Below are 21813 nucleotides of genomic sequence, written 5' to 3' on the forward strand. Positions count from 1 at the left end.
ATAGAAAGTCCAGAAATAAAACCACATATATATGGTCAAATAATTTTTGATAAAGAGGCCAACAACACACAATGGAGAAAAGAAAGCCTCTTCAACAAATGGTGCTAGGAAAAGTGGAAAGCCACATGCAAAAGAATGAAACTCGACTACAGCTTGTCCCCTTGTACGAAAATTAATTCAAAATGGATCAAAGACCTAAATATAAGACCTGAAACAATAAAGTACATAGAAGAAGACATAGGTACTAAACTCATGGACCTGGGTTTTAAAGAGCATTTTATGAATTTGACTCCAAAGGCAAGAGAAGTGCAGGCAAAGATGAATGAATGGGACTACATCAGACTAAAAAGTTTTTGCTCAGCAAGAGAAACTGACAACAAAATAAACAGACAGCCAACTAAATGGGAAATTATATTTTCAAACAACAGCTCAGATAAGGGCCTAATATCCAAAATTTACAAAGAACTTATAAAACTCAACAACAAACAAACAAACAATCCAATAAAAAAATGGGAAGAGGACATGAACAGACACTTCTTCCAGGAAGAAATACAAATGGCCAACAGATATATGAAGAGATGCTCATCTTCATTAGTTATTAGAGAAATGCAAATCAAAACTACAATGCGATACCACCTCACACCTGTTAGATGAGCTATTATCAACAAGACAGGTAATACCAAATGCTGGAGAGGCTGCGGAGAAAAAGGAACCCTCATTCACTGTTGGTGGAACTGTAAAGTAGTGCAACCATTATGGAAGAAAGTATGGTGGTTCCTCAAAAAACTGAAAATAGGCCCTGGCCGGTTGGCTCAGTGGTAGAGCGTCGGCCTGGCGTGCAGAAGTCCCGGGTTCGATTCCCGGCCAGGGCACACAGGAGAAGCGCCCATCTGCTTCTCCACCCCTCCCTCTCTCCTTCCTCTCTGTCTCTCTCTTCTCCTCCAGCAGCCGAGGCTCCATTGGAGCAAAGATGGCCCGGGTGCTGGGGATGGCTCCTTGGCCTCTGCCCCAGGCGCTAGAGTGGCTCTGGTCGCAACAGAGCGACACCCCGGAGGGGCAGAGCATCGCCCCCTGGTGGGCAGAGTGTAGCTCCTGGTGGGCATGCCGAATGGATCCCGGTCGGGCGCATGCGAGAGTCTGTCTGACTGTCTCTCCCCATTTCCAGCTTCAGAAAAATAGAAAAAAACAAACAAAAAAACCTGAAAATAGAACTACCTTATGACCTAGCAATCCCTCTACTGGGTATATACCCCCAAAACTCAGAAACATTGATACGTAAAGACACATGTAGCCCCATGTTCATTGCAGCATTGTTCACAGTGGCCAAACATGGAAACAGCCCTTCAATAGAAGACTGGATAAAGAAGATGTGGCACATATACACTATGGAATACTACTCAGCCATAAGAAATGATGACATCGGATCATTTACAACAAAATGGTGGGATCTTGATAACATTATACGAAGTGAAATTAGTAAATCAGAAAAAACCAAGAACTACATGATTCCATACATTGGTGGGACATAAAAACGAGACTAAGAGACATGGACAAAAGTGTGGTGGTTACCGGGGGTGGGGGGAGGGGGAGTGCGGGCGGGAAGGAGGAGAGGGGGAGGGGCACAAAGAAAACTAGATAAAAGGTGACGGAGGACAATCTGACTTTGGGTGATGGGTATGTAACATAAGTGAATGACAAGATAATCTGGACATGTTTTCTTTGAATATATGTACCCTGATTTATTGATGTCACCCCATTAACATTAATAAAAATTTATATATATAAAAAAAAGAGTCAGGAATGGTACTGGCCAGATAGCTCAGGTGGTTAAAGTGTCGTCTGGAAGCACAGAGGTTGCCAGTTTGATCTCGGTCAGGGCAGATAAAAAAAGAAATGTTCCTGTTTCTTTCCTGCTTTCTCCCTTCTTCTCTCTAAAATAAATAAAATAAACATTTTTTAAAAAGTAAGGAATGGCCCTGGCCGGTTGGCTCAGCGGTAGAGCGTCGGCCTAGCGTGCGGAGGACCCGGGTTCGATTCCCGGCCAGGGCACACAGGAGAAGCGCCCATTTGCTTCTCCACCCCTCCGCCGCGCTTTCCTCTCTGTCTCTCTCGTCCCCTCCCGCAGCCAAGGCTCCATTGGAGCAAAGATGGCCCGGGCGCTGGGGATGGCTCTGTGGCCTCTGCCCCAGGCGCTAGAGTGGCTCTGGTCGCAACATGGCGACGCCCAGGATGGGCAGAGCATCGCCCCCTGGTGGGCAGAGCGTCGCCCCTGGTGGGCGTGCCGGGTGGATCCCGGTCGGGCGCATGCGGGAGTCTGTCTGACTGTCTCTCCCTGTTTCCAGCTTCAGAAAAATGAAAAAGAAAAAAAAAAATTAAAAAAAAAAAAAAAAAAGTAAGGAATGTAAATTTCTGATTTCCACGTTAGAGAGAACCCTGATTACAAGTGCCATTTTAAAAACCGGTTCATCGAACTCAACAAAAAATTAGATATCAGTTCTACTGAAGGGGCTGAATCCCACCACTGGGTGGGAGGTAGGGTGTGAGGTTAGGGGATTTCGACGAACCCACAACCTTGGCATATCAGGATGATGCTCTAAACAACCGAGCTATCTGTCCAGGGCCTATCAAATACTTTCTAAAATTAAGTTTGGTTATCTGCCACATGAGATCCACTATTGTTTAATGACAGATTCTCTGTTTCACAACTTAAATATCATAAAATAAGTAGAAAGGACACAAATGACAGGTTTTTCATACGATAAGTTGTCCGGAAACAAAACATGGAAAATTAGCAAGTAGCTCTTTTTTTTTTTTTTTTTTTTTTTTTTGTGGCAGAGACAGAGAGAGTCAGAGAGAGGGACAGATAGGGACAGATAGACAGGAAGGGAGAGAGAGGAGAAACATCAATTGTTCGTTGCAGTTCCTTAGTTGTTCATTGATTGATTTCTCATATATGCCTTGACCATGGGCCTTCAGCAGACCAAGTGACTCCTTGCTCGAGCCAGTGACCTTGGGCTCAAGCTGGTGAGCCTTGCTCAAACCAGATGAATCCGCACTCAAGCTGGCGACCTCGGGGTCTCGAACCTGGGTCCTCCACATCCCAGTCGCTCTATCCACTGCGCCACCACCTGGTCAGGCAACAAGTAGCTCTTGGGACCTTGCAGTGTGTTGAACACAAATATTTTCCCCTAAAGTCTTTGGATCCCTGTTAGCTTAAAGTTTCTATTTTACTGTAGGAAAAGGTACCACTTCAGGCAAAAGGCAGTTGAATGGAAGACTTTACAAAACACACACACACACACACATACATACATAATACACACGTTTATTGTGTGTATATAAATATATAAATAATATGTATACATATATGTATGTATGTTAGTAACATATACATACATAGCCCTTGTTTATAAAAGTAATTTACACTCTGAGAAAATTTCAAACATTATATCACAGAAATATTATGTTGAACTGTATGATATTGCCAGTTATTTCACTATTTTTAACTACAAACACGGCAATTTCATACTGTTCAACCTAACAATATAGCCAGGAGAGCTCTCTGTAATCCCCAGGTTCCAGAGGGAAGTGCTGGCATTTGGCATGTATTCCTCCAAGCTGGAGGGTATGCCTGTGCACCATTATACTTAGTGAACTTTTTTTTGTATTGTATTTTTCTGAAGCTGGAAACAGGGAGGCAGTCAGACAGACTCCCGCATGCGCCCGACCGGGATCCACCCGGCATGCCCACCAGGGGGCGATGCTCTACCCCTCTGGGGCATCGCTCTGTCTCATCCAGAGCCATTCTAGGGCCTGAGGCAGAGGCCATAGAGCCATCCTCAGCGCCCGAGCCATCTTTGCTCCAATGGAGCCTTGGCTGCAGGAGGGGAAGAGAGAGACAGAGAGGAAGGAGAGGGGGAGGGGTGGAGAAGCAGATGGGTGCTTCTCCTGTGTGCCCTGGCCGGGAATCGAACCCGGGACTCCTGCATGCCAGGCCGACGCTCTACCACTGAGCCAACCGGCCAGGGCCTGGACTTTTTATCACTAAAATGGAACATGGATTATTTTGCAATCTGTTTTCTAAATGTTTTGTAGAGTACAGGAAATCCTAGCACTGGTTGCACTACTTCCCCTCTCTGGAGCCTGTTTCCTTTTTTTTTTTTTACAGAGGCAGAGATAGACAGGGACAGACAGACAGGAACGGAGAGAGATGAGAAGCATCAATCATTAGTTTTTCGTTGTGCGTTGCGACTTCTTAGTTGTTCATTGATTGCTTTCTCATATGTGCCTTGACTGCGGGCCTTCAGCAGACGGAGTAACCCCTTGCTGGAGCCAGCGACCTTGGGTCCAAGCTGGTGAGCTTTTTGCTCAAGCCAGATGAGCCTGCACTCAAGCTGGCGACCTCGGGGTCTCAAACCTGGGTCCTTCCGCGTCCCAGTCCGATGCTCTATCCACTGCGCCACCACCTGGTCAGGCTGGAGCCTGTTTCCTCATATGTAAAAATGGAACTAATGATTCTGTGCCAATTACAGTATTTTTCTTTTTCTTTTTCATTAAGTGTGAGTTAGGGTGGCAAGGAGGCAGAGAGACAGACTCCTGCAGGCACAGGACCAGGATCCACCCGGCAAGCCCCCCCTGGGTGACACTCTGCCCATCTGATCCACTGCTCGGCAACTGAGCTATTCTAGTGCCTGAGGGGAGGTCATTAGCATCCAGGGCCAATTCGCTGGAACCAATCCAGCCATGGCTGCAGTAGAAGGAGGGAGAGAGAAGGGGAGAGGGAGAGGTCGAGAAGCAGATGATTGCCTATCCTGTGTGCCCCGACTGGGAATTGAACTTGGAACAACCCGGGACATCCACACGCAGGGCGACGCTCTACCACTGAGCAAACCTTCCAGGGCCAATTCTGTGCCATTTATTTATTGTCTCTAAGCTCTAAATTCATCACTTTTATCTTATCTGTGAAAACGGATCTGGGTCCTTTATTTTTCCTTCATCAGATGGCGCAATGTTAAGTTTTGCCAGTAGAGGGCGCGGACAGCATTTCTTGAGGAAGAGGTTTTGCTTCCTTCCTGGTTTTGACCTGCTCCTCAGCCCGCTGCAGCCGCCGGGGCCGCTTTGCCAGCGCAGCTCCTGTAGGGGGCGCGGCCGCTTTTTCAGTACCAGGCTTCCGCAGCGCGGGGGGCCAGCAGCACTCCACCCCCACCCTGGGAGCAGTGGAGTGCCTCTTCTCCCGTACCCTAAGGGAAGGTTTTCCAGGAGGTTCCGTGGGGCCTACACGGCTCTTCACAACTTCTCTGCCATCCAGTGAGCCACAGTCATTTCCTTCTCCAACCAGGTGTGGATCTCACACCTGGGGCTGCACAGGGGCTCTTGTCAGGGGCCGCTCTATCTCAGCCCTAGAGCTGGGGGCTGATCCTTGTACCTGCTAATCCTGTGATTTTTAGCCTTCTCTTGACTTCTTAGTAGCCGATCCCTTGTTATTCCAGTTTCCTTTTATAGTTAATAATTCTTTTACATTAGACTTTCCCTGGTCAGATTACGTACTTTGTGATTTCTCAGATTGAAACAGGTCTGGCATATTGTAGGGAGGATCAGAAATGACCATGCAGGAGTACTCAGAAGACAGCTGTGACATCGTGATTGTGATTGTCTCTTGCCTCAACAGAACAGCTTTTTATCTTGTTAACTGTTTGCCCTGGTTCCATAGTATGGAGGGAGTTTCTAATCACTCCACTCCGGGTGGACATTTAGATTGTTCCACTTTTCCATTATTACAAACAGTCCTATGGTCCACACAACGGTTGTCATTTACTGAGCACTCACTATGTGCTAAACACTGAAGCTGATACACATACTAACTCACAACATGCCTTCCATATTGGTTTCCTCTGGCTACTGTAACAGATTACCACACATGTAGTGACTTGAAACAACAGGTGCTGCTCTGGCCAGATGGCACAGTTGGTTAGAGCATCATCCCAGTAAGCGAAGGTTGCAGGTTCAGTCCCCAGTCAGGGCACATACAGGAACAGATTGATGTTTCTGTCTGTCTTTATCTCTTCCTTTCTTTCTGAAATTTAAGTAAGTTTTTTTTTTATTAATTTATTCATTTTAGAGAGGAGAGAGAGAGACAGAGAGAGAGAAGGGGGGAGGAGCTGGAAGCATCAACTCCCATATGTGCCTTGACCAGGCAAGCCCAGGGTTTCGAACCGGCGACCTCAGCATTTCCAGGTCGACGCTTTATCCACTGCGCCACCACAGGTCAGGCCTAAGTAAGTTTTTAAAAGACACACACTTATTATCTTACAGTTCTGGATGTCCATCTGAAGGTGTCAGCAGGGCTGTGTTCCTTTGAGAGCTGCAGGGAGAATGCTTCTTTGTCCCTTTCCGCTTCTGGAGGTCGCCTGTGTTCCTTGGCTTCCTGACTTCAATCCAGTCTCCTGCTCCCATGGACATGTCTCCTACTACTCACTGTGATCCTCCTGCCTCCTTCTCGTAAAGATCCTTGTGACTATATCAGGCCCACCTGGATGATCCGGGGTCATCTCCTCCTCTCAAGACCCTTAACTTAACCAGAACAGCAATTATGTTCCCTTTTACTGCTTTAAGGTAACATAATTCACAGGATCTAGGGATTAAGAAGTAGACATCTTTGAGAGGATGGTAATCAGCCTACCACACCTATGGAGCAGATATGATTATTCCACCCATTTTACAGGTGAGAAAACTGGGGTGCAAAGAGAGTAAGTAACTTGGCCAAGGTTGACAGCTCATAAACAGCCGAGCTGGGTCCTGCAGTCTGGCTCCATAATCCAGGGGTTGAAGTGACTTGCCCAAGATCCCACAGAAATGGGATTCAGATCTAGGCGTCTGCCTCCAAGTCCTGCCTGCTTGATCTCCTACTGTATTTTATCTGGAGCCCCTGGCCTCCTCATGCCTCTGCAGACCCCATGGCTGCCTGCCCTAGGTCGTCCATGGGTCGTGGCAGGGTTTGCAGGGCTGCGTGGACTTGTCCTGGCTGATGAGGGAGGAATAGGTGGCACAGTGGCTCTGGCCCTGCCTCTTCCTACTGTGTGAGCATCCAGAGCTTCAGTTTCCTCATCTGTGAGATTGGAACAACACTGGTCCCCCCACCAAGGGGCAGTTGATGAGGAACTGGTATTATCCCCATTTTACAGTGGGTGGAATGGAGGCTCACAACGAGAGGCCAGGGCAGGCATAAGGTGAGAGCTTGTAAAGGCATGGTGTCTCCTTTCTAAGAGGGCAGCTTCCCTGTGCCGGGTTCTGCTGCAGAAGAACAGTTAGCAGAGAATCGGTGGGGCAGCTCCCGTTACTGGCTCTTCAATTGTAACTACGTTTTGTGGTGTGCTGTGCCCAGGCTGATGTAGGTTTGGTGCCTACCTCCTGCTGTTCTGTGCACCAAAGACTCCCAGATCTCCCCCAACCCCATGGTCCTGCCCTTCTGCACCTGTTTCCTCTCCAGGCAAGGCCCCACACACTGCACCAGCCTAACATTGGGTAGGTGCTAAGAGAATGTGCCACTAATTAAATACCACCACATGAATCCTATGTTCTCTTCCCTCCAACCATGACCTCCACCCCAAAACTTCACCCTAACCCATCCTCCCCTTGCCATCACTCAACGCTCACAAACACTTCGTCAGTAGGATCAAGTCTGGACTACATCTTCTGGCACTTAAGACCTCTGCTCCCCTCCAGTGACAGGATACTTCTCATCCCAGTATGACCAACCCCACATTCATAATGCCATCACTGTCTTCCTATCAAAGTCACACAAGAAGATCTATAGTCATAATGTCTACTCTTTCCCAAGCAGCTTCTGTGTGACTGTCCTGCGTAGGTACTTGGACCAGAAAAGATAGAGAACAAATCTCCGCTGAGTGGTTGTTCTGTGTCAAGTGAGGTGCAGGGTGCCATTCACCCCAATTTATAAATGGAGAACTGAGGTTCCCAGAGGGCAAATGAGATCCCACAACCAGTGAGAGCGGCTGAGTCGGGATTTGAACCGAGCTCTGCTGCCTTTGGCATCCTTGCCCTTGAGTCTGCTCCCAAAGGCATCCTAACCAGATGTTTCATAATCAGTTCCAGGATCTCACCCATACTCCATAGGTTGTGGCTGTGGGACTGTCCCCAACTCTGGGTCCCCTGAGACCCTACCTGCAGAGGGGCCATTGCCTGCCTAGCCACTCCTGGACCTTGGGCTCTGTCCAGCTAAGGGGCTGGGTCTGCAGAAGCGTGACTGGCACTTGAGCCACTGACAGCGCTAATCTGCACAGGCACCGTGGGGCCTGCAGGAGATGCTGGCCCTGTCGACTGGAAAGCTGGGTCTGCGGGGCCCAGGAGAGCAGGAGCCCTGCCTAGCACTCTGTTTTCTGGACTTGCTGGGTTGTTTCTCTTCCCACTTTCTGGGGTCTGTGCCTCTTTCCTCCCTTGGTCTCCTCCCCCTACCCCAGGGTTCCTGAAGCTCCCTTGGATCTTTGCTTCACTCTCTGGCCCCCACCCATTCCTTCTCAGGGGCTCTGTCTCCTTGTGCCTTTCGCCTGGTCACTTCCTCGTTCTAACACGGACCCCTGCTGGATCCTGGAGGCGCCTACTGCATGTCTTGGCTTGAGGATAATCGCCTTCCCTGTTTCTACCTCACTCATCTCTGCATCCCTTCTTGTTTATGGGTTGACTTCCTCTTCATCTCTCTCCCCATCCCTCCTCCTCGCCTCGGTTTCCCCATTTTTCCCTTCTCAAGTTCTCGTCTTTGTAATAAGGCTGGAAGGTGAACTCTACTATCACCCACATTTAGATATAAGGCCACAGAAGATGAGAGAATTTGGGTGACCTCAGAAGCGGATTAAGGTTGGTTGAGGCTCTGGGCGCAGAAGAAAATATTGGGCCCCTCAAAAGAGAGAGAGAGAGAGAGAGAGAGAGAGAGAGAGAGAGAGAGAAAATAAAAATACATGTTAGCTATATTTTTAAATAAGTAAAAAGTATTATCTACTATTAATATTAAAGTTGCACATATGAAACCAAAATTGGTGTCATTCGAAAAAAGTGTAAAGTTGGGGTTTTGCAGGGCCCTTCAGGAAGAAGTCTGGGCCCAGGGCGCGCACCCGGTGCGCCCACCGTTAAATCCGCCTCTGGGTGACCCGCCTCTGGGTGACCCCGCAAGCACCGCGCAGCAGCCAGAAACTGGTGACGCCGGATGAGCGCGAGCGCAGCGGGGCGTGGGAAGTTTGGACCAAGCTTACCCCGGGCTTCAGACCCTGCCCCGCCCACCCGCCGGGCCCCGCCCACAGGCCCGGCCCGCCCGCCGGGTTACCGCACTGCCCCTCTGCCCCGCCCCCCGACTCAGGCCCCGCCCCGGCCCGCCCCGGCTCGGCCGGCGGAGGACTCCGAACTGAATTGCCCGAGACCCTGGTGGCGGGGCGACGATGTGGTTCTTTGCCCGTGACCCAGTCCGGGATTTTCCGTTCGAGCTCAGCCCGGAACCCGCCGAGGGCGGCCCGCCGGGTCTCTGGGCCCTGCACCGCGGCCGCAAGAAGGTGAGCGCGGCTCCACTCCGCAGGCCTCGGTCGACCTCGGCCTCGCCTAGTCAGCGCCGCCGGCCCCGCTGCGTCGCTCCCCGCCTGACGTGGCTGCGGAGCCGCCGGGACAACGGGCCGAGGGAGGGGGACGGGCAGTGCCAACGTGGCGGGAGGAAGGGCCGAGGGGCCGACAGGCGGACGGAACCGGGGTCACGTGAGCCCGGCGCTGGCCCTGAGGACCGGCCTGGGGAGAGATCCGGCGGCGGCCTTTCCCTCGGGCTCTGGCTGCTCTGGGGATCCTCTCGGAGCCGGAGGGTCAGCCCCCTGTCCTCTCCCAGGCCACGGGCAGCACGGTGTCTGTCTTCGTGTACGACGTGAAGCCTGGCGCTGAAGAGCAGACCCAGGTGGCCAAAGCCGCCTTCAAGCGCCTCAAAACTCTCCGACACCCCAACATTCTGGCCTACATCGATGGGCTGGAGGTACCCGCTGCCCCCCTCTGCTTCCCACTTTCTCCCGGTTTCCACCCCCTCTCTTCCAATCATGTCTCTCACTTTCTGTCCTCGTCTGGTCCCCCTCCCTAATACCCCCCTATCCCTTTTCAGACAGACAAATGCCTCCACGTAGTGACAGAAGCTGTGACCCCGTTGGGAGTGTACCTCAAGGCACGAGCGGAGGCTGGTGGTCCGAAGGAGCTGGAGCTCTCCTGGGGGCTACATCAGATTGTGGTGAGGTGGGAGGCAATGGTGATGAGAGCAGGGGTTGGGGGGCTTGGAGTACTGGAGGGTAATGGCTTCTTCTGCCCCCAGAAAGCCCTCAGCTTCTTGGTCAATGACTGCAACCTCATCCACAACAATGTCTGCATGGCCGCTGTGTTTGTGGACCGGGCTGGCGAGTGGAAGCTTGGGGGCCTGGATTACATGTACTCAGACCAAGGCAATGGTGGGGCACCCCCCCGCAAGGGGATCCCCGAGCTTGAGCAGTATGACCCTCCAGAGTTGGCTGATAGCAGTGGCAGAGCTGTCAGAGAGAAGTGGTAGGTGGTGGGGGTGGGGGCAGCCTGGCTCAACCTGCTGTGTGCTGGAAGCCCCTGCAGCCTCAGGAAGCCTAGGCTAGCTGGCACACAATCCCTTGTCCCCTGCTGCCTGACTGGGGAGGGAATCAGAGTTCTCCAGGTGGGAAACACTCCTTTGCTCCCAGCTCTGCAGGGAGATGGGACAGGATAAACACAGGCTTTGGGGTTAGGTGGTTCTGAATTTGAAAGCTGTGTGACCTAAGGCAGATGTCCTTGCTTCTCTGAGCCCCAGTATTTTATCTGTCAAATGGGCTAATGAAACCTGTTTCTTGGGGCTGATGGAAGGATCACCTGAAGGACACAGCCCAGGGTCTGCCATGCACTGTGTGCTTGGTGCCCAAGGCAGGTTGGAGGTCTAGAATGGCAGGTGGCAGGGCCTTGAGCAGCTCTGGTCACTGCCTCAGGTCATCCGACATGTGGCGGTTGGGCTGCCTCATCTGGGAAGTCTTCAATGGGCCCCTACCTCGGGCAGCCGCCCTGCGCAACCCTGGCAAGGTAAGTGTCTGGCTCCCCTAGTCCCCTCCCTGCCAGCCAACCAGCCCTGCCCCAACACTGACCCTTCTCCCACAGATCCCCAAATCGCTGGTGCCCCATTACTGTGAGCTGGTTGGAGCCAACCCGAAGGTGCGTCCTAACCCAGCCCGCTTCCTTCAGAACTGCCGGGCGCCTGGTGGCTTCATGAACAACCGCTTTGTGGAGACCAACCTCTTCCTGGAAGAAATTCAGGTGAGTACACCCCCACCCTAGGCTTTGGTCCTGCATTGTGCACCCCCAGCCCCTTCCCCACTTTGCAGGCTCTCTCATAATTAGATCTTTGTAGATCACAGTAGACTGTGGAGTTAGGCTCACTGGATTCAAACTCTGTCTCCTGCTCTTTGTTGTGTGATTTCTCTTAGCTAAAGCGCAGTCCTAATAATAGTACCTACTTTCAAAGGGCATGGTGAGGATTCAGCGAGTTTAAAATGCATAGTGCTGTCTGGCATATAGTAGGTGCTTAGTGATGGTCCTGTCATACCATTGACTCCAATCATCTGTTCTGGCCCTGTTCCTGCTGTGTGCCATGCCCTGTGCTGGTCTGCAGTGTGGGAAGGAAGGTGGAGAAAGGAGTCAGACCTAGAACCCTGCCCTCAAGGGGCTAACAGGGAGCAAAGGGACCAGGTCCTGCCTTAGGGACTCTCGTTGGAGAGGAGGGACAGAAAACACGTACATGAGGACACGTGTGCTCTCCGGAATGGGGCTAGGGCAGGCAGGAAAATGGCCAGGCAGAGTGCTCAGGGAAGGGCTCTCTCAGGGGTGGCATTGGAGCTGAGGCCTGAGATGCGTGAAGCTGGGATGGGGATAGTACCTGGGGAAGAGTGTTCCAGGCCGAGGGAACATGGGGAGGGAGCCCTTGGCTTAGCCTCTCTGAGCCTCAGTTTCTAAACCTGTCTCGTGGGGGTGACAGTGGTATCTGCTGCCCATAGGACTGTTGTAGGGAATGCCAGGGGAGGCTCTGCCCTGGAGACCTGCCCAGGCCTGGCTGTGCTGGGGGCGTATGGAGAAGTGACAGAACCCGGAGTCAGGAGGGGTGACAGTTACTCTCACAGACCTTGAGTGTCTGGAACCTTGGCTCAGCCGGAGCCTGGAAGGACCGTGGGGGAGGAGGACTGGAGCAGCACTTTGAAGATGCGCTGGAAGCACTGAGCCCTGTTGCCTCCCGGTTGGTGTAGGGGCAGCAGGAACCTGGTTACCTGGAGTTCGCCTCGTGTGGCTGGCTCTGTTGGGCTGCCGTTCTGCTTCAAATGCACTTCATAGGAAATGGGCTTCTCTGGCCAGGAGACTGTGGGTGGGCAGCGCCCAGATGACAGAGCAGTGGAAAGAGCCCAGCTGCGACTCTCTCAGTGTACGACTTTGGATGTGGTCTGGCCTTTCTCTGGGCCTTGGCCCCCAGAACCCTACTGTCAAAGCACCAAGCTTGCCTCCTACATGGAGCTGTGCCGCTCAAGAGGCAGCTGGGTCCTTCTCATCCCCAGTGAGAGGCCGCCTCTACCGGGCTGGGCGGTAGCTGCAGGGTGAGGGTGCAGCAGAGGGCACAGAAACCTTGGAGTAACACAGGACCGGCCACTCTTGGCAGGTGGACTTGAGTCTCAGCCTTCTCCTCTGTGATAGGAACCACAGCTCCTGCATAGGTGGCAGCACAGCCGGGCTCCCAGCCTGCTGAGTTGAACCCTTCCCTGCCTGCTTGCTTCCTAGTGTGTGACTGGACAAGCTCCTTGCCTCTGTGCCTCAGTCAACTTCCTTGTTGGATTAAGTATGGATTCTATTGGTACCTTTATAAAGTTATGAGGATTACTTAATTTGTGTAAAGGTTTTAGTTTATAACCCTGCTTGGCATGTCGTCTGTCATCAAGAAATGCGAGTTGTGGGTATTATGGCCTCTGGGAAAACTTTGAGTTGACACCCTGATCCATGTAGTCTCTGAATGGGAGGACCAGGTTTGAGGGTAAACTGCACCTAATCCTTGCCTTCCCACAGTCTGCCATGAACTTTGCCTGGCACAAGGTTGCAGGTGGGCCCGACCCAGCCAGGGTCAAGGAATGGAGTAAGCCCTGTCACCTCTCTGAGCTGTACAGTTTGGGTTGTGAGTAGAGGCAGTGCTGATAAAGGGCCTGATCCTCCTGGTGGCTGCTTTCTTAGCAGCAGGTCAGGTGACAGTAATAAGAATGACACTGATTCAGCACCTGTGGAATGCCAGGCACTGTGCTGACAGCTGTCTGTCATTTTCTGGTTGAATCCTCAGAGCAACCCCGGGAGGTAGTGTAGCTATTTTCCCATTTAACAGATGCAGGAACTTGTCCAGGGTCGCATAGTGATAAATGGGAGAGCCCACACAGTTGAATTCACAAGTTAACCACAGGCTGGTGTGACCCCGTTTTTGCCTGTGGCAAAGCAGAGCCGTGACCAGGCTGATTCCCTCCTCCCTGCACCCTGTCTTCACTGCCGCAGATCAAAGAGCCAGCTGAGAAGCAAAAGTTCTTCCAAGAGCTGAGCAAGAGCCTTGACTCGTTCCCTGAGGATTTCTGCCGGCACAAGGTGCTGCCCCAGTTGCTGACTGCCTTTGAGTTTGGCAACGCGGGGGCCGTGGTCCTCACCCCCCTCTTCAAGGTGAGTGGGACCAGGGGCCTCAGTGAGGGGAGACTGCAAGGCTAGGAGCCTCGGGTACTTTGGGGCCCAGAGACTGACTGGTGGATCAGATCACAAGGGGAGGCCCTGGAGTGGGGGCTAGCCCTGTGGGGCTGTCTTGGGGAGGGGCAGCCCAGTTAGGGTAGACCCGAGCCCACACAAGGAGTTGCTTCCTGCCGACATCTCAGTAGCTCAGTCAGCCAGCTGTCAGGGAGGCTGAAGGGACTTCGTGTCTTTGGGGAGGAAAAACCCTGGTCCTTCACAATTCTTTTTCAGAAGACTCCTTGCTTCAGAGCCCTCAGTCCTTCTTCCGTGTCCCCAAGACAGCCCTCCTGGTCTGACCTGTGTCCCACCCTAGTTCCCAGGGCCCAGGGAGTCACCTGCTCCCCACCTCACTTTCCATCCTCCCTCATGACCACTTGGCACTCAGCTTCCTGGCTTCTGTGGGCTAGGTCCTTATCCCCCTCCTCAGACTACAGTCCGCCCTTAACTGGGCACCTGCCAGTTCCCCTTCTGCCCACTTTGGGGAGAACCCTTTCTCCTGAAGGACTTGGCATGGGGGAAGTAGGGAAGACAGCAAGCAAATCCTGTATCACTGGGAAACCCCAGAAATTGTAGGCAGAATTATGTGTATATGTGTGTGCATGTGGCATGTGGTACCTGATTATAGGAGAGGTGCAGTGCTTTCAGCCTCCTAAGAGAGGCTTGACTCAGAATGGTTAAGGGCAGGGCTAACTGAGATGGAACATGGGCCGAGGAGCTGCTGAGAAAGTACCTGTTCCCCTCACCCCCCACCATCCCCCATTCCCACCTTGGGAAAGCAGTAGTACGATAAATGAGCCCAGTGACATCCTCCATTTTTGTGGCTATAGCTAAGCCCCTCTTTCTGCTCCCTCACTCAGGTGGGCAAGTTCCTTAGTGCTGAAGAATATCAACAAAAGATCATCCCTGTCGTGGTCAAGATGTTCTCATCCACAGATCGGGCCATGCGCATCCGCCTCCTACAGCAGGTAGAGGCCTAGGGGCCCCAGCCAGCCCTGCCCACCTCCACGCCGCCCAGACCCCACTCTGGCTGCTGGGGATGCCCCTGCCTGGCACCCCAGAAACCCCTTCCCAAACATGTACACAGATAAGGGACCAGTGAGGCCATGCTCTCTGAAGTCAAAATAATCACAGGACTCATTGGCAGCTTTGGGAATGCCTAGCTTGCCCAGCTGCAGGGCTCAAACATCCCCCACCCTCACCCCATCTCCTGGTTCAGTCACTCTAGCTCTCTAGAGTGAGGATAATATCTCTCCTGCCAAGCTCAGGACAGCTGGGAGTATAAGACAGGATTGATGGATTGAGGGTGGGGGGGCCACTGTGAACCAGGAAATACCTGGTGGTTCTCAGGTATAATTCGCTCTCCTCACAACAATTGTCTGGTCAGGGGTTTACCCCCTTTTACAAGAAAGGCAGTGGAGGGACTGAGAAGGGCATGACACAGTTAGCCTGTTGAGCAGGACCAGAGGCCAGACCCTCCGACTCCTAGTTCTTGGCTTTTCCTGGCACCCTCCTGGCCTCTTCACACCCCTTCACATTAGCTTGAGGCCAGAGAGGGGCCAGATTTGAGGTGGGCGGCTCAGGGGACTCACTCCCTTGGCCAGGATCTGCCAGGTGCAGAAACCAAGCCAAGAGTGGTCCTATGACTGGGGAGGGGGAGCAGGGGGGAGGAACTGATTGAGTTTTCACATCAACTTGGGCCACAGATGGAGCAGTTCATCCAATACCTTGATGAGCCAACAGTCAACACCCAGATCTTTCCCCACGTTGTGCATGGTTTCCTGGACACCAACCCTGCCATCCGGGAGCAGACTGTCAAGGTGAGTATGGCCAGGCCTAGAGTTGCCACCCCTAGTTTTCCAAGGATTGGAGGGAATTTAACACCAGGACACAAAGGTCTTGGGTTTGGTATGTAGGTCTGAGAAGGTTATGGGAAGGGCAGGCACCATCCTGCATGTGTGTCTAGACTGGGGTCCCCAAACATTTTACACAGGGGGGCCAGTTCACTGTCCCTCAGACCGTTGGAGGGCCGGAATATAAAAAAAACTGAACAAATCCCTATGCACACTGCACATATCTTATTTTAAAGTAAAAAAACAAAACGGGAACAAATACAATATTTAAAATAAAGAACAAGTAAATTTAAATCAACAAACTGACCAGTATTTCTTTTTTTTTTTTTTTTTTTTTTTTTGCATTTTTTTTTTTCTGAAGCTGGAAACAGGGAGAGACAGTCAGACTCCCGCATGCGCCCGACCGGGATCCACCCGGCACGCCCACCAGGGGGCGACGCTCTGCCCACCAGGGGGCGATGCTCTGCCCATCCTGGGCGTCGCCATGTTGCGACCCTCCTGGGCGTCGCCATGTTGCGACCAGAGCCACTCTAGCGCCTGGGGCAGAGGCCACAGAGCCATCCCCAGCGCCCGGGCCATCTTTGCTCCAATGGAGCCTTGGCTGCGGGAGGGGAAGAGAGAGACAGAGAGGAAGGCGCGGCGGAGGGGTGGAGAAGCAAATGGGCGCTTCTCCTATGTGCCCTGGCCAGGAATCGAACCCGGGTCCTCCGCACGCTAGGCCGACGCTCTACCGCTGAGCCAACCGGCCAGGGCTCAAACTGACCAGTATTTCAATGGGAACTATGCTTCTCTCACTGACCACCAATGAAAGAGGTGCCCCTTCCGGAAGTGCGGCGGGGCAGGATAAATGGCCTCGGGGGCGCATGCGGCCCGCGAGCCATAGTTTGGGGACCCCTGGTCTAGACTATGGGTACAGCTCAGCAGCTTTTGGGAGGAGCACGGTGGGCATGGTCTATAGTCCTCTGTTCAGTAGATATGGGCTGAGCACCTCACTGGGATGCACTATGTACAAGCAGACCAAACTCCCTGCTCTCATGGAGTTTCTTTTGAGGGATGGGGTGTGGGCTTGGCACACAATAAACAGAATTAGAAAATATGTATATATTAGAAAGTGATAGAGTGTGGAGAGAAGGGTTTTCAGTTTTATAAACAGTGGTTAGGGAAGACATTGCTAAGGAGGTGTCATTCAAGGAAGGAAGGTGAGGGATTGAGCTGTGTGGAGATCTAAAGGAAATGTGCCTCCTGCAGAAGGAATAGCATGTGCAAAGGTCCTGAGGCTGGCATGTGCCTGGAGTATGGAAATAGCAGTGAGAATTTTAGCGTGGCTGAAAGGGCATGGTGTGTGAGGTGGAGCCTGAGAAGTCATGGTGGGGATGGGGGACCTCACAGGGTATGGCAGGGACCTGATGCATTCAATGGGAGTGAGAACGGAGCCACTGGGGAGTGAGCTGAGCACTGACCTGGTCTAACCTGTTTAAAAAGAATTGCTGTGTTAAGAATTGACTCTCAGAACAAGGGTAGAAGCTGAGATACTGTTAGGGGCTGTTGCAGTGGCCCAGGTGAGAAATGACAGTAGCTGAGATGTTAGTGGGAGCAGCAGGTGGAGAGAAGGGGCCACATTCTGAAGATGAAACCAATGATACTCACTGATGGATGAATATGGAGTCAAAGGAGGCTCTGAGGTTTTTGGCCGGAGCAACCGGAAGATTGAGCTGCCGTTGACTGAGAAGACAGGGAGGGACAGGTGTGCAGGAGGAGTTGGGCTTAGTCTTGGCCATGTATGTCAGACAGCCAGTGGAGATGTCACGTCTGGTCGTGCACATGTGCAGTTTAGGGAGGAGTCTGGGCTAGAGGTTCACATCTGGGCATTGTCAGCTAATGGGCATCCAAAGCCAAGGAATGGGTAAGATCAGCTGGGGTGGGGTGTAAAAGAAAAGGCCTGGGGAGGAGCTCTGGGGGTCTGAAGTAAGAGCTCAGTAAAAGGAGACCAAGAAGGAGCAGCTGGTGAGGTCTGAGAAGACCCAGGGAAAGGTGGTGCTTTGGACCCCAGACCAAAGTCTCAAGGAGGAGGGAGAGCTCAGCGGTGTCAAAGCTGCTAAGGGTCAAGTTTGGTGAGGACAGAGAATTGGCCGTTGGATTTAGCAACACAGAGGTTCACTGGTGACCTCAATCCAAGCCAACTGGTAAAGAGTGTGTGGGGGGTGAAAGTCTGAGTAGAGTGCGTGTGTGCAAGAGAGCAGACGAGAGAGATGGGAGACAGGAGTGCAGACAGACTGGAGGTTTTGCTGTAAGAGAAAGAAACATGGGGTCCCCTTCCTCAGTATTGTGGGTAGGCCAGGACCAGGTTGGGAGGGCTTTGGCAGGTCTTCTTAATGTCCAGGGCCACCCCTCCCCCCAGGAGGCTGTTCTTCATGTGACCCTTGGCCTGCCCAGGCCCACAGTTTCCCTGTGCCCACCCTGCAGTCCATGCTGCTCCTGGCCCCGAAGCTGAATGAGGCCAACCTCAACGTGGAGCTGATGAAGCACTTTGCTCGGCTGCAGGCCAAGGACGAGCAGGGCCCCATCCGTTGCAACACCACCGTCTGCCTGGGAAAAATCGGCTCCTACCTCAGTGCCAGTGTGAGTGCCCTGCACAGCAGCCAGGAGTTCTGTCACTGTCCTAGGACCTAGCCTCCTCCAGGGCCAGGTCACTGTTTATGGGCCATCTTCCTCCCAGGGACCTAGGTCCTAGGTCCTCCAAGCCCTGATGTCTGAGGGGTGGGGTGAGTTGCACCAGGTCACACAGCCAGAAGGAGTTGGATCTGGGAACCGAACCCAGGCCTGCTTGGCCCCGTGGTATTGTGCATCCTCTCAGCCAGGGTTTGCAAATGCAGATGCCTGTGGTGCCCAGACAGTTAGCAGGAATGAATAAATGGGGCCGGTGGGCAGGTGGGGAGGCACAGTGCCCCTCCCAGAGCAGCTGCTCTTCCAACCCCTGTCACCATGGGGCAGTCGTGTAAGTCCAGTGATCTAGGTTGAGAAGCCAAGATCCAGAGTTTTAAATAAATTCTTCCCCATTTATTAGTGGTTAACTCACAGTTTTTAGACTCGGGGGCCCTGTGGACAGCCTCTGCTCTAGGAAGTGAGGCGGTTCTGGGCTCCAACTGACCCTACACTCAGGAGCCCTTTCTCCTGCCCTGCCCCAGACCAGACACAGGGTCCTCACCTCTGCCTTCAGTCGGGCCACTAAGGACCCATTTGCACCGTCTCGGGTTGCCGGTGTCCTGGGCTTTGCCGCCACCCACAATCTCTATTCAATGAACGACTGCGCCCACAAGATCCTGCCTGTTCTCTGTGGTCTCACTGTGGATCCTGAGAAATCTGTACGGGACCAGGTGAGGCGCAGCTGGGGCTCAAGGGTATCGGGACCCTAGCTGGCCTCATGGGCTCACAGGAACCCTGGAGGCCCCAGCTCTGCCCCTTGCTACCCTACAGGCCTTCAAGGCCATTCGAAGTTTCCTTTCCAAACTGGAATCTGTGTCAGAGGATCCCACCCAGCTGGCTGAAGTGGGTGAGTGGCCCACATTCATGTACCCTCCTGCTACATCCCTGACCATTACCTGCTGGGGCCCCTTCGTCCTCACTGGAGTATCTGAACACCAGTTCACCAGGAGAACCCAGGAGAACAGACCTGACACCACCCTCCCCGGCCTCCATCTTGCAGATGAGAGAAGGCAGGCCTGGAGAAGGGGGCCCTTGTAGTTCCCTGTTTCACTTACCGCCCTGTTGCACTCCCAGTGGATGCCTGAGGTGCCTATACCAGCCTCTCTCTCCTGTCACTGCCCAGAGAAGGATGTCCATGCAGCCTCCAGCCCTGGAGTGGGAGGAGCCGCAGCCAGCTGGGCAGGCTGGGCTGTTACAGGGGTCTCTTCGCTCACCTCCAAGCTGATCCGTGCACACCCCACAGCTTCCCTGGGTGAGCCCAACATCCCCCAAAGACCCACACCTGACGGTGAGTGTCCCAGACTGGGTGCATCCGGGACAGTGTTGGGAGGTGCTGGCACCCAAGAGCTATAGGGTGGTGATGGGGACATAAGGGACGGGAGGGTGTAGTCCCCTGTGAGCTTCCCCTCCCTGCACTTGTGCCCAACTCCAGCAACCTCTGCCCTGTTCTAAAACGTTCCTGGGCCCCAGTGTGTGGGAACTCAGTGAGTCTCTGCTCCCCAGGACTTCCTGCCCCGGCTCCCACTCCTATCCCTCCCACACCTATGACCTCAGGACACTGGGAGGCACAAGAGGAGGCCAAGGACACAGCAGAGGACAGCAGTGCTGCCGACAGATGGGATGATGAAGACTGGGGCAGCTTGGAGGTGAGGGGGTCTGAGGGGCCTTCCCTGGGGACCCCAGCTCAAAGGTCACAGGCTGCCATTCAGGGAGCTCATGTGGGCTTGGCTCGAGTCGGGCTGTCCTCATCTGCACAGTGTTCCTGGTGAGTAGGCATCACGGAGTGGCCGCTGTGGGCCAGAGCTGGCAGCTGAGCTATTCAGCTCCAGGAAGCAGGGTGGGAAGTGAGAGGCGGGGAGGGCACAGGGTAGAGCAGCTCACTGATCTTCCTTTCATCTGCCCCCTGTTCTACCCCCTGCTTCAGTGCCCGGCCAGCCCATCAAGGAGGGGCCACTCCCAGGCCTAGAGCCAGGCCTCCCTGAGAGGGGTGGGCGTGTTCAGGATGGAGTGGGGCTTTGCTGAAGGAGATTGGGGCAAAACTGGGCCCAGTTTCCCCACATGGCTGACAGCAGTCTGTTCCCCAAAGCCATGGGAAGTGGTGTGGAACTCTGGATCTGTCCCCAGTCCTCTTAGAAGAGTGACAGCAGGCCAGGTTCAATGTGTACACCTTACAGATGTGAAGTAGGGCGTGAGGAGCTAGTGAGATGGGAGGCCAAAGGAGAAACAGTGGACCCCATGGTTAGAATGGGGCTAGAGGGCTTCCTTGCCATTTTGGGTGGGGGGTTAGGAGGGCAATAATTGTGTTTTCCTTCCCACACTGCAGCAGGAGGCTGAGTCTGTATTAGCCCAACAAGACAACTGGAGCACTGGGGGCCACACTGGCCGTGCTGGGCAGGTGAGCCAGGTGGGACAGAATGTGTGTGTATGCATGGCAAGCTGGGCCAGGTCCCTCCCTGCCTGGTGCTACCTCCCACCTCTCTTTTGCAGACCAGCAACCCCAACCACAAATCCCCCGAGTCACACTGGAGCAGCTGGGAAGCTGACGGCTCCTGGGAGCAGGGTTGGCAGGAGCCAAGTCCCCAAGAGCCGTCCCCTGAGGGCACACGGCTGGCCAGCGACTATAACTGGGATGGACCAGAGTCCAGTGATAAAGGGGACCCCTTTGCTGACCTGTCGGCACATCGGGAGGTTGGTACCCAGGTAGGTACTCAGCACCAGTCTAGTGGGAGGGTACAGACCTGAGATGGACCGCCGCAGGGAGCTGGTCTCCATTCCAGGCCATGTTTCCTTTTTCAGCCGCGACCTGATTCATGGGGCGATGACAACTGGGAGGGCCTGGAGACCGAGAGCCGTAAGTGCTTACCCCAAGAGGGCCGACACTAGCGCAATCCCTGCCGCACCTCTCTGGCAGGCACAGGCTGGGCATCTGAGGTCCTGCTCCCCTTCGTTCTCCAGGGCAGGTGAAGGCTGAGCTGGCCCGGAAGAAGCGGGAGGAGCGTCGGCGGGAGATGGAGGCCAGGCGTGCCGAGAAGAAGGCCACCAAGGGCCCCATGAAGTTGGGGACCCGGAAGCTGGACTGAACCACTGGTGTGGGCACTTCCCAGCCACAGAGAGCCAGCCCCATGGATGTATTTATTGTACAAACCACGCCAGCCTGGCCAGCATGGCCAGGCACATCTCAAGTGTACATAATCAGAGCCACAATAAATTCTATTTCACACCCTTGGGCTGGGCTCAGTCTAGCCCCTCCGAGGAGGCTGGGGTCTGGCACTGCCCTGCAGAGTCCATGCCCACCACAGACATGAACATCAATTTGCTTCGAAAGCCAAGAATAAAGAGGCATGATCTGATTTATCAGTTTCCAGGAAACACCTTCTGGGAGGAATGCTGGGGCTGGGCCCAGGGGAGACAACATCCACCTGTAAACCAGGTGGACCCCAAT

At 53.4% G+C, this 21813-nt stretch overlaps 1 protein-coding gene across 7 annotated transcripts; it reads left to right on the top strand.

The window, feature by feature from the left end:
- Positions 1–9373: 9373 nt before the first annotated feature.
- On the top strand, positions 9374–21725 carry SCYL1 (SCY1 like pseudokinase 1). Of its 7 annotated transcripts, none has more exons than XM_066252018.1 (18): positions 9374–9557; positions 9878–10018; positions 10142–10264; positions 10346–10572; positions 11016–11106; positions 11182–11337; positions 13597–13755; positions 14676–14783; positions 15522–15635; positions 18102–18287; positions 18854–19042; positions 19143–19218; positions 19495–19659; positions 19875–20017; positions 20695–20775; positions 20859–21071; positions 21168–21222; positions 21327–21725. In XM_066252018.1, exons 1-18 carry the CDS (start codon positions 9447–9449, stop codon positions 21449–21451), a joined length of 2463 nt encoding a protein of 820 aa, XP_066108115.1. In that variant the 5' UTR covers positions 9374–9446; the 3' UTR covers positions 21452–21725. The 7 variants fall into 7 exon arrangements, with proteins under 7 accessions (XP_066108115.1, XP_066108116.1, XP_066108117.1 ...); XM_066252019.1 differs by having other exon boundaries at positions 20695–20766; XM_066252020.1 differs by having other exon boundaries at positions 18132–18287.
- The last annotated feature ends 88 nt before the right edge of the window (positions 21726–21813 follow it).

Source organism: Saccopteryx bilineata, chromosome 1 (genome assembly GCF_036850765.1).
Source record: "Saccopteryx bilineata isolate mSacBil1 chromosome 1, mSacBil1_pri_phased_curated, whole genome shotgun sequence".
In the NCBI taxonomy this organism is placed as follows: domain Eukaryota; kingdom Metazoa; phylum Chordata; class Mammalia; order Chiroptera; family Emballonuridae; genus Saccopteryx; species Saccopteryx bilineata.